This window comes from Dasypus novemcinctus, chromosome 6, assembly GCF_030445035.2.
Source record: "Dasypus novemcinctus isolate mDasNov1 chromosome 6, mDasNov1.1.hap2, whole genome shotgun sequence".
In the NCBI taxonomy this organism is placed as follows: Eukaryota; Metazoa; Chordata; class Mammalia; order Cingulata; family Dasypodidae; genus Dasypus; species Dasypus novemcinctus.
In genome coordinates this window covers 17,322,639-17,335,160 of record NC_080678.1, presented here as the reverse complement: position 1 = coordinate 17,335,160, position 12,522 = coordinate 17,322,639, and the positions used below count along the sequence as shown (strand labels likewise).

The 12,522-nt window shown below is 45.2% G+C and overlaps 1 protein-coding gene across 1 annotated transcript in view; it reads left to right on the top strand.

Annotated features, from left to right (window-relative positions):
- Positions 1 to 8,799, top strand: part of PLPP4 (phospholipid phosphatase 4) — a 132,457-nt gene extending 123,658 nt beyond the window's left edge. Inside the window, exon 7 of the mRNA XM_058299606.2 lies at positions 6,369 to 8,799. Within this exon, the coding sequence (XP_058155589.1) occupies positions 6,369 to 6,568 (200 nt within the window). The 3' untranslated portion in view covers positions 6,569 to 8,799. The remainder of the gene's footprint in view (positions 1 to 6,368) is intronic.
- The last annotated feature ends 3,723 nt before the right edge of the window (positions 8,800 to 12,522 follow it).

The following is a 12,522-nucleotide window of genomic DNA, read 5'->3' as shown; positions in this document are numbered from 1 at the left end:
CGTGTGAAACAGAAAACATAGCTTTGCAGGAATCGCTGTTACTCTCCCTGCTGCCAAATCAGTAAGCCTAGGAAACACATGCTAGGAATGGTCAGTGATCCACCTAACGAGGTGCCACCTCACAGAAAACAGTGAGATTTGCTGGTGGTCTGTTTAGTTGTCAAGTGGCTCAAAGGCAGTTGCTGTGGATCATTTTAGATACTAATAAAAATAATGTCCCTGGGGCTGTTCCCTGGGGTTAGAGGAAAAACTAAACAGGGCTGCAACTCCTTGAGAACTTGAACTAGGAAAACTGCCCTGGCCGGCTGCATAGGCTAGCAGTCTCGGGCTCTGGGAAGAGCTTCTCCACTTGAGGAATTGCATTTCATTGCATTAATTATGCCGCAAGGTCCCACTCAAGAATTCATGGTTCGTATTGCTTTCCGATTTTGTAGATGACAAGTGTTTTTAAGTTTATTTGAAGTTTTTTTTTTTAAAGATTTATTTATTTATTTAATTTCCCCTCCTCCCCCGGTTGTCTGTTCTCTGTGTCTATTTGCTGCGTCTTGTTTCTTTGTCCGCTTCTGTTGTCATCAGCGGCATGGGAAGTGGGAAGTGTGGGCGATTCCTGGGCAGGCTGCACTTTCTTTCCTGGGCAGGCTGCACTTTCTTTCCTGGGCAGGCTGCACTTTCCTTCGCGCTGGGCGGCTCTCCTTACGGGTGCACTCCTTGCACGTGGGGCTCCCCTACGCGGGGGACACCCCTGCGGGGCACGGCACTCCTTGCGCGCATCAGCACTGCGCATGGGCCAGCTCCACACGGGTCAAGGAGACCCGGGGTTTGAACCGCGGACCTCCCATGTGGTAGACGGACGCCCTAACCACTGGGCCAAGTCCGTTTCCCTATTTGAAGTTTTAAAATACTACGAAAATCAACTGGGTGATAAAAATTGTATGGCCTAGTTAGAGATGAGAACTCTAGCTGCCTGTTGAGTGCTGTCAGTGGGGAGGATGAGAAGACCTGGAGACTCTGGAGTGGGATGTGAACGGGACAGCCTGAATAAGAGGTCCCGACACTAACTTCAGACCCTGTTTTTTAAGTTATTTTGTGACCTGACCTGTGGCATCCTATTTAGAAGCACGATATCATTAAATCATCATCGGAGCTCAGGGAGGCGGATATTGAAATCTGCGTTTGAGAGATGAGGAAACTGAGGCTCAGAGTGGCCAACAGACCTGCCCTGGTAAGGACTCCAGGGTCTTAGCCCAGGGATTCCTCCACATGGGAGATTCTTGGGAGGGGGTCAGGGTGGGTGCTGGATGCCTGACCCTGGCCCCAGGCGCCTCTGCTGGGAGGTGGGGATGGGTGGGGATGGGTCCTCTGCCCTGGCAGCCTAGGTTTCACCCCTGCCTCTCCGACCCCTCTCTCCTCCCCTCCTACACTGGTGGCCCCTCAGCAGGGCCGAGCAGGCACTGGTATGCTTTCCTTGCCTTCCCACCACGTGGTTGTCATGCAGTCACTCTGAGTTTGTCAGACATTTAGATTTGTGGCCTTATGAAGAGGAAACAGTGACGATTATCCAGCCTCTCCCTTTGACCAGTTAGAATGACTTTTGTTTCTAAATGACGTTTGATCCTAACCAAGGCTGTGGTTGTGGTGCCCTGAGCTGGGTACTTCCTTCAGTGAGGACATGTTCTCGGGCTTGGTCTGCCTTGGGGTGGGCGTGGACCCATTGTGAATAGGATCTTCAAGAGGTTACCTGAGTGAAGGTGTGGCCCAACTGAGTCAGGTGGAGGTTTCACCCAAATGACTGGAGTCCTTTATAAATAAAGTGCAAGTCAGAGGGAGAGAGAAACCACGGGGCATCCAGAAACCAGAAGTCGAGGGAACCCAGAGGAGAAAGAAGACATCGCCACGTGCATGGCCATGTGATGAAAAGGCCAGGGAACCCCCACCAGCCAGAAGACACCAACCCCAGAAGGAAGTCAGCCTTCTAACCTCTGAAACCATCAGCCATTACATTCCTGTTGTTAAGCCAGCCCTTTGCATGGTATTTATTTAGCAGCTGGGAACTAAAGCAAAGACCTATTATCTAAATGCGCCTTGGCAGTTTCCAAACCATCGGAGTGCTTGGCCTCTGGAGGCTGACCCGGGGGATCACAGCCCTGGAACGTTTAGCTAAGCCTCCTTGTGCTCCTTCAACGTATAACAGAGGCCCAGAGAGGGGCGGGGCTCACGCAAGTCATGGAGGGAAGCCACCAGCATCTGATCCTGAATTATTGTGTCCTTACTCATTCTCTGCTTCCCTCAACAAACTTAAAGCTGCTGTGAGCAACGTGCTGCGGCATCGACAGCCAGCAGGACGACACAGCCCTGTCCTCTGGAGGTTTGAATCCAGTGTTACACAGCACACAGTGACACAGTTTGTCTTTGTTTGCCGTTCTGATTCCTCGGGGGCCTCCTAAAGCGTGTAGGGGGAGAGCTGGTCTCTCCTGGAGGCCAGGTGCAGCTTTGCTCTAGAGTAAATGTGAACTGAGCTCCAAAGGATGGATAGAAATTGAATAGGCAGGGGCGGGGGGAGATTCCTGGGGATGGACAGTGTGTGTGGTGCCCTGAAAGGGGAAGAAACTGTATTTGAGGAACAGAAGGGAAGACAGTGATTGTGGAAGATGAGAGGGGCAAGGGCACAGGAGGCAGGGCTTGGCAGGGCCAGGTGTGTCACTTTGAAGGCCAGGGGTGGGGGTGATTCTCAACAAGCAGTGTGTGTGATTTTTTTGGGTTTTTTTTTCTGTTTTTGTTTTTTGTATTTTTTTCCTTTTAGAGAAGTTGTGAGTTTATGAAAACAATCGTGCACAATGTGCAGATTTCCTATACATCACCCCTCCACCAACACCTTACATTGTTGTGGAACATTTGTTACAGATTATGAAAGAACATGATCAGACTATTATCACTATGGTCCATAGTGTACACTTAGTACATTTTTTCCATACACCCCTGTATTAGTCAGCCAAAGGGGTGCTGATGCAAAATACCAGAAATTGGTTGGTTTTTATAAAGAGCATTTATTTGGGGTAGGAGCTTACAGATACCAGGCCATGAAGCATAAGGTACTTCCCTCTCCAAGGTCTATTTCCATGTGTTGGAGCAAGATGGCTGCCGATGTCTGTGAGGGCTCAGGCTTCCTGGGTTCCTCTGGGCTCAGCTCCTCTGTTTTCTCCACAAGGTCAGCTGTAGACTATGAGGATCTCTAGACTTTGCCTCTCTCCACAGGGTCAGCTGTAGACTATCAGGTGAACGGCTCTGTCTCTCTCTCCCTGGGGTGTCTGCCATGTCTAAGGAGCCATCTCTATTCCTCTGTGTTCTCCTGGCTCAGGTCCTCTCTTCCCGGGGCTTGCTTCTCTTTCCTCTCTGTGCTGATTTCCTGGGGCTCCAGCTTAAGACCTCAGCATCAAACTCCAACATCAAAACTCCAACATCAGAAACCCTCAACTCTGTCCTTTGCCATGCCTTTTATCTGTGAGTCTCCACCCCTTGATGGGTGGGGACTCAACACCCTAATGACGTGGCCCAGTCAAAGCCCTAATCATAACTTAATCGTGCTCAGGTACAGACCAGATTACAAACATAATCCAAGATCTGTTTTTGGAATTCATAACCATATCAAACTGCTAGAACCCCCCTATTATTAACACTATGTATTAGTATCGCACATTTGTTATAGTTCATGAGAGAACACTCTCAAATTTGTACTGTTAACCACAGTCCATCTTCCATGACTTGGTTCACTGTGTTATACAGTCCCATGCCTTGTACATTCTACCCAAAATGGACACTGAGTGGCTCTCATTTCATCACAGAGTTCTGCAGTCATTGCCAGTGGTGTGATTTTAAGCAAGGGAATGATGTCATCTATTTGCTCTGTCCAGGCTCCAGTTGCCAGTCTGGGCACTGTGGTCTGCCTGCAATCGCCATCTCTGCTGCTCTCACAGAAATGTATAACTTGAAAGAGCTTTCATTTATTGATACTTCTTTACCTGTTTCCTACTGTATATAAATAAAACTATACATGCTAAATTACTACAATTTTTCGAAAGAGCTTAAAGCTATTTACCTTTTACTTTTAGCCTAAGAAGATGCTAAAGGTAGGCGCAATTCTATGTAAGATAATGGCATACAAAAATAATGTCCCTTTCCTCCAAAATTATTCCATTGAGCTAGATGGAGCCAGGATACCTATAACAGCATTACAAAGAGACTGATGAGTGTGATGCAAACACCTAAGCATTAAGCAGTATTCTTTGATTTTTTAAAATATTTTTAAGTATATCGTTCATACATGAACATAAACAATAAGTGTACAGTAAAAGTTGTGAACTTACAAAATAAAGATGCATAACATGATACAGGGGTCCCATACACCACCCCTCCACCAAGTCCTCACATTGCTGTGATACATTTGTTACAAATTATGCAAGAGCATCATCAAAATATTACTAACAGTCCATATCTTACATGTGGTGTATTTTTCCCCCAACCCACCCTATTTTTTAAACAAATCAATTTTATTGATATTAATAAAGCATACAGTTTATCCAAAGTGTACAATCAATGATATTTAGTATAAACACATAGTTTGTGCGTTCATTACTTCAATCATTATTACAGCATTTTCATTATTTCATTAATAAACAAAAAACCAGACAAAGTAATTCTTCCCCTCTCAATCTCTCAGTTTCCCCTGCCATACATAGCTGCTATTTCTGGCTATTCTTGCACAGTTATTTATTTGTTTATTAAGCAGTTTTATAGAGATATATTCACATACCATATAATCTACCCAAAGTGTGTAATCAATGGCTTTTTTTAAAAGCTGTTAAACAGATCTTTATTGTAAAATTGTAAAATAAATGGAAAAATAGATTGAAAGAAATTACAAATTTTAAAAGAGAGTGCAAGGCCAGGTTAGATTTAATATAATCAATTATAAGAAATAGTATAGCAAAAAATATTTATAAATGTAAATAATCTAATATAGAAATTAATTATAACATAATTCTAATTTTTATATTACAGCTCTAACTATTGAACATACTAATCTCTAAGAATGAAATAAATTATTGGTTTACTTATTTCAACTCCATTTAGACCATAATTCTTGAAAGACACACTTCTTTGACAGCCACTCAAATTGTCTCCTTTAGGAGACACAGCGGAATTAGCTTGTGATTTAAACTGAGGTCCTTAACATGGTGTGCTGCTTCCTGGCAACCTCCAGGAACCTGGCAACCTCAAGCACCAATAGCTAAGGAAAACCCTTGCAACTCACCTGTACTCAGGTGGACACACCTTTCAGTCCAGGGGCCTGCTGCGCTCTGAAGGCTGGGATGACAGAAAGCCATGTGGCTTTCCAAAAAGGCCAAGGTTCAAGTACAGCACCAGGGAACACAAGAGCTGCAGAATCTGGTTCAATGTGATTCAAGCCCCAGTTCTGCCATTAACAAGTGGTATGGCCAGAGAGGTTGGGTGGCCTCGCAGAGCCTTAATTTCTTCTCTAAAATGGAGGTTGATGAGACTCAACAAGATAATATATGTGAAAGTGGGAACCTCCAAATGGACAATGGTAGTTCTGCATTGAGGCAAACCTATCAAGAATTCAGAATTTCCTTTGTTAGGAGAGATCCTTTGTGCTAGGACCCTTTGGGTAAGAATAACCTGTAGACACAGTTTAAAGTGCACACACACGCGCACACACACGCAAGGGCTCTTCTAGTGAGTTAGCTTCATGGGATCACTATTGAGTGCCAGCTGAATGCCATCCTTAGCGAGCAGCTGCCCCATGATGGAGGGGCCTACAGGGGTCTTGCCTGCAGGTGACGCCCCTCCCCCAACTTGGGGAGCTCTTCAGCTTTTTGGAGGAACTGGGCACGTCCCACCAGAGATCTGCTAAGTTTGCCAATCACTTGCTCGAAGCAGAGATCAGCCCACCCAAAGGGTTTCTAAGGCACACCAGCAAAATCATGGGACTGCAGTGGGAACTTGCTGAGGAAAAAGCAATTACAACCCCTTAGCACATTTAGAGCCTGTCTAAATGGCTTGAATTCTTCTTCCGGATAGAATTGGTTTTAAATCAGGAATTGAGGAGTACAAGTTTGACTTCATACCATGCTCAGGTGTGAGTTAAGATATAAAGACTCGAGGCCACGTTTAAAGGTGATCTTGAGGAGTTTGCACCCGGCATGGTTTCTTTTCTTTCCTTTAGTCTTTCAGGGGCCCCTATAGGTGAACCAATTACGGGAGCAGGTAGGAAAAGAACTTTCTGGAAAAGCTCATTGGCCGCGTCTGAACGAGTAGTAACAACTTCCCCGGTTCTGCTCTCTCCTGCCCAGATTCCTTTGTCGGCGGCGTCATCGGCCTCATCTTTGCCTACCTTTGCTACAGGCAGCACTACCCTCCCCTGGCCAACACGGCGTGTCATAAACCCTACGTCAGTCTCCGAGTCCCGACCTCGCTGAAGAAAGACGAGAGGCCCCCGGCCGACAGCGCGCCCGGCCTGCCCCTGGAGGGAATCACCGAAGGCCCCGTATGACGAGCACCTTGGGAGGATGGACACTTAGCCTCGGACAGAGTCTTCCACCGACGTCGTAACTCAATGTAAAAGGTTTTCCGTAGTGTGTTCCTCATCAGTCGTTTCTCAAAGTTCTCCTTCTGCTTCCTATTTGCCGACGGCGTTCCCGCTGCTTTCCATGTCTCCTTTCAACTTTCTTGAATTTGCAAGGGAAGGACAGTGGGAACAATCCCTGGGAGTCGTGTGGAAGGAGGCTGCAGGTGCAGGGTGGGGGCAGCTCAGCCCCGTCCTCTCTCTAAAATGTTTGCTGTAACAGCCACTTTCCTGTGTTTTCATGGTTGTAAAACATAATAAAATCTCCCTCTTGGAAAACTTGGTCTTGGCTGTCCAGTGCAGCAGAGGTCATTTGGAGATGAAGTGGGTGTCACAGGTGGGACAGGTATGGGGGGCCGGCCCAATGCCAGCTCTGCCTCTATGTCATTGCAGGTGCTGGCCTTGGAGGCAAAGGCTTGGGTAATTTCCAAATCGTCAGCTTTTTACAGCATATGTCTCTGAAATGGAGTTGAAACTCAGAGCTATGGCCTTAGCATTCCAGGGCATTTTGGATCATTGATATTAAATGGAAATGAGATGCATAGACCGCCACCAAATACGATGAAAATAAAATGCATGAGTGCAAGGGCAGGGAGGGTTACCGCCATCGTCTTGGGGCTGCTGGGTACAATATCCTTCTTCCACTTCCAGTCTAGGTTTGTGAGCCAGTTTTGTAGCTCAGCCTCTTCCAAAGCGGTCTGTAACCCCCTGTTTTAAGACCTCTGTATGAAGTGGTATAACTTTGAAATCACCGATCTGGAAAACTTGGGGCTCATCTCAGTGGAATCTGAGTGACCGGCCCAAGGTCCAGTGGAGGTAAGTCACAGCCGCACAGTAAGTGGTGATCCCCTTAGGAGCTGAGTCTGGGGGTGCTCTCTGCTGCTGAGCCTGTTTCCCATTCCCGCCTCGCAGATAATGTTGCAGCTTGGCAGGGCTCCAGTTGTATGTCCACGAAAAGAATCGAGGATGCACTCTTTGCCTTGTTTAAATGCAGCAACAGTGGACAAACACTTTATAGTCTGGACTGGAGCACCCACTGCTCCTTGGCCGGCTCATTCTTTTCCAACCAGCGAGTGTTCCCTTCGTCCAGTTCTGATCTGAGCAAATGCACCCTGTGATTCTTCAGATTCCTGGGCCTGCTGCAAGGCCATGTATCTTTGATGTCCAAAGAAGTGTCACTTTCCAGCAGTCAGCATAACAGACTGCAGTTTGAAAGACCCTAGATGCTGTATAAATCAGCTGAGCAGTGCTGGCCTGGACATGCTAGTGAGAGGCATCGGGATATCTTTGATCAGCGCCGCCTGCGCAGTGGGCTCGTCCCTGCCAAGCAGGCGCCCCCTCATGTAGACCTGGTTCATTGGGCCCCAGCTCAGCGCTTGTCAGCCATGGTCCTTCCAAACGGGCTTCAGGTACAAGCTGCTCAATGAGTACCCTGTACGTGGAGGGGGAGGAGGGGAAGGCTTGAGCTGAATTCCATCTAACGTCAAACCACTGGTTTTTTAAAATGACAGCACGCTAGCAAACAACTTGGGAAACAATTGGGACTTACTTTAAAGTCGAAACCACAGCAATTCACCAAACACAATCTTAGTGCCGGGGTTAAAATTTGTATAAAATTGGCAAGTTAAGCAAGATTCCCATCTAAATAAAAATTCCAAAGTGTTAAAAACATAAAGCCAAATATAGAAATGTAGAAAAAAGACCCTTTGCCAATGTTACCAAACAATCTGGTTTAGCCTGCCTTCTTAGGCTCTGGTTTACCAACGCCCAGCCTTAGCAAGCAGCGGGGAGCAAAAGGCTTATGCTTCATTGAATGATGACGCAAAGCTCTGGACCATGAAATATACATTGAATATAAATACTTACCTTTAAAGATAAATGGCCCAGAAGGACTCCACAAAGTAACAAAGAACAAAGTATTGTCAATGCGGATAATTAAATTGAAAGTCCTAAGACAGGCCACGGGAAGGCTTTGAATAAAATGTAATTAAAACTACAAAGGATGTAATAACACGAAGCTTATGGAAGGATCCTCAGGAGCCATAATTATCCGTCTAAGCCAGTTCAAGATTTGTGGATCATATATTTTAATTACATGCTCTATTAATATGAAAGAAATGCAACATTGTAATGCACCAATAAAATGGCAATGAATAGGGCATTTGTTCCTCAGCCCCTGATCTTTTGTGGATGTGAAGGGTTACTAATTCCATTTCTTTGGTGAAGGAGTTTGCACACAGTGTTTTCTGTGCATGGCCTCATGATATGCAAAGGGCAGTGCCTGGGAGGGGCAGGTGGGGTAGGGTGGGTGGGGTAGGAAGAGGGCAGTGATGCCCCATTTCTTCTCAGCCCAGCTGGCTCAGAAACTGGAGGACGGCAGTTCTAATGATGTAGGTTCTGGAACAGGGACTTCCACTCACCTTGCTTACAAGAAACTAACTTGCCAATATACATGTCTTCGGCACTTACTATATAGGAAGAAATCGTCAGAGCCCCCTCTGGAGTCTGTGGTCTGCAAGACATTTCTTCCTTTGCTAAGTGAACCTGCTCAGGGACCAAATTAGAGATTAGCAGCCACAGAGTAAAATACCTCGAGGGATCAGAAAAGCAATGGAGACATGAGGCAAGTCGGGGGCAGTGGTCCTGGGGAATGATGGAGACGATGGAGAACTAAAGAACACATGCTCTGGGGTGAGGTGCTGGCCCTCTAAAGCTCCAGATTGTCATAAGCCAAATGTTGCAGACCTTAGAACAATTTTTCAAGAGAAGTCAAGAATCTGCTCCTTTTTTTTTTTCAATGCCTTGACCTTTACATTTGCTGTTTCCATTGAGATACCTTAGGATGCAAGTTACAAAACACCCAAATGAAAGCACTTTAATCAGTAAGGATTTAGTACTATTATAAATAACAAGATGTTGAGAGGGAAGTGTTCACAATAACCCCAGCCCTTACCACCCTCTTGCTCCACTGTCTTCGGTGTGACATCAGTACTCTCCTCTTGGTCACAGAGTGGCTGCAGCAACCCCAAGAATCACATTTTCACCTAATCATGCTCAAAGGTAGGAAGAAAGGGGCCTCATCATATGGCAAGATAACTCTACTTGTGAGTTTGTCAGGGGAAAAAAAATGTTTCCTAGAACACCTAGCAAAATCCCCTTTAATTCCAATAGCCAGACCTATGTCCCATCACCACCCCTTGAGGTAAGGGGAGTGGGGGCATGTCTGGAGGAGTGAGTGTCTGCCATTTTCACTCTCTTAATAGGAGATGGATTCACCTGCTTGGGAGAAGGGCAGAAGAACAGTGGTACTACCAGTATCTGTGAGAGTGCCTGCTTTAATTAATGCATAAACAAAAATGCTATAACAGTACTTTCTTTTTTTTTTTTAAAGATTTATTTATTTTATTTAATTCCCCCCCCCCCCCCCCCGGTTGTCTGTTCTCTGTGTCTATTTGCTGCGTCTTGTTTCTTTGTCCGCTTCTGTTGTCGTCAGCGGCATGGGAAGTGTGGGCGGCACCATTCCTGGGCAGGCTGCACTTTCTTTTGCGCTGGGTGGCTCTCCTTACGGGGTGCACTCCTTGCGCATGGGGCTCCCCTACGCTGGGGACATCCTGCGTGGCAGGGCACTCCTTGCGTGCATCAGCACTGCGCATGGGCCAGCTCCACACGGGTCAAGGAGGCCCGGGGTTTGAACCGCGGACCTCCCATGTGGTAGACGGACGCCCTAACCACTGGACCAAGTCCGTTTCCCTAACACTACTTTTAAACACTATAATATGACGGGCTCTTTTGCCCTTCCTTATGGAACACATGACTTCTTGATGAGTTAGAATTTGGGCATAGAGCTGGCTCTTCTATCAGGCATTGGATTGTCCTGAAGAATTTCTCCCCAAAGCTGTGGAGCTTGTTGTCCAGGCACACTGCATCACCCTGCAGAGTCCTGGCATGTTCTTTCCCCCAACTCAACCATTTTCAAGACACTGGTCTTTCCTTTTTTGTTGTTTTTAGTTTGATTGTTTTGTTTTTGTTTTTGTTTTTTTAACTTTATTTTGTACATTTAATAATTGAAAATATAAACTAATTTTAAAAGAAAAAGAAAACACAGTTGATTAAAAACATACATTTCTCAAATGTACTGGGTACATATAAATTTTTTAAAAATCATGCAATATGTTACGTAATATATTTAGTTCATAGTAATGCAATCAGACAGTATTTGTCCTTTTGTGTCTGGCTTGCTTCACTCAACATAATGTCCTCCAGGCTCATTCATGTTGTGATATGTTTCACGACTTCACTTTTTCTTACAGCTACATAATATTCCATTGTATGAATATACCACAGTTTGTTAATCCATTCATCTGTTTATGGACACCTGAGTTGTTTTCAATTTTTGGCAATCATGAATAATGCCACTGTGAACATCGGTGTGCAAATATCTGTGTCACTGCTCTCAGTTTTTCTGGGTATATACTCAGTAGTGGTATTGCAGGGTCACATGACAAGTCTATATTCAACTTCTTTAGGAACTGCCAAACAGTACTCCACAGTGGCTGTACCATTCTGCATTCCCACCAACAATGAATAAATGTTCCTATCTCTCCACGTGTACTCCAACACTTGTAGTTCTCTGTCTTTTTAATAGTCCCCATTCTGACAGGTATGAAATGCTATCTCATTGTAGTTTTGATTTGCATTTCCCTAATCATTAGTGATATTGAGTATTTTTCGTGTTTTTTTTTTTTTTGCCATTTGTATTTCTTCTTTGACAAATGTCTATTCAAGTCTTTCGCCCATTTTTAAATTGGGCCTTTCGTCTTTTCATTGTTGAGTTGAAACATCTCTTTATATAACCTGGATAGTAAACCCTTATTAGACATGTGATTTCCAAATATTTTCTCCCATCGCGTTGGCTGCATTTTCATCCTGTTGACAAAGTCCTGTGAGGTGCGAAAGTGTTTAATTTTGAGGAGGTCCCATTTATCTATTTTTCCTTTTGTTGTGCTTACTTTGGGTGTAAGGTCTAAGAAACCACCACCTACTACAAGGTCTTGAAGATGTTTCCCTACATTTTCTTCTAGTAGTTTTATGACCCTGGCTTTTATATTTAGGTCTTAGATAGATTTTTTTTTTTTTTTTTTTTTTAAAGATTTATTTATTTAATTAATTTCCCCCCCTCCCCTGGTTGTCTGTTCTTGGTGTCTATTTGCTGCATCTTGTTTCTTTGTCCGCTTCTGTTGTCGTCAGCGGCACGGGAAGTGTGGGCAGCGCCATTCCTGGGCAGGCTGCTCTTTCTTTTCACGCTGGGCGGCTCTCCTCATGGGCGCACTCCTTGCGCGTGGGGCTCCCCACGCGGGGGACACCCTTGCGTGGCACGGCACTCCTTGCGCGCATCAGCGCTGCGCATGGCCAGCTCCACACGGGTCAAGGAGGCCCGGGGTTTGAACCGCGGACCTCCCATATGGTAGACGGACGCCCTAACCACTGGGCCAAAGTCCGTTTCCCTTAGATAGATTTTATGTTGATTCTTGTATAGGGAGTGAGATAGAGTCCTCTTTCTTTCTTTTGGTTTTAGATATCCAGTTCTCCCAGCACCCTTTGTTGAAGAGACTGTTTTGTCCCATTAACATGAACTTGGTAGGTTTGTCAAAAACTATTGACTGCATAGGTGAGGGTTATTTTTGGGTTCTCAGTTCTATTCCACTGATCAATGTGTCTGTATGCCAGTACCATGCTGTTTTGACCACTGTAGCTTTGTAATATGTTTCAAGGTCAGGCAGTAAAATTCCTTCCATGTTGCTCTTCTTTTTTAGATTTCTTTTGGCTATTCAGGTACACTTTCTCTTCTGAATGAATCTGGTAATTCCCTTTTCTAATTATGT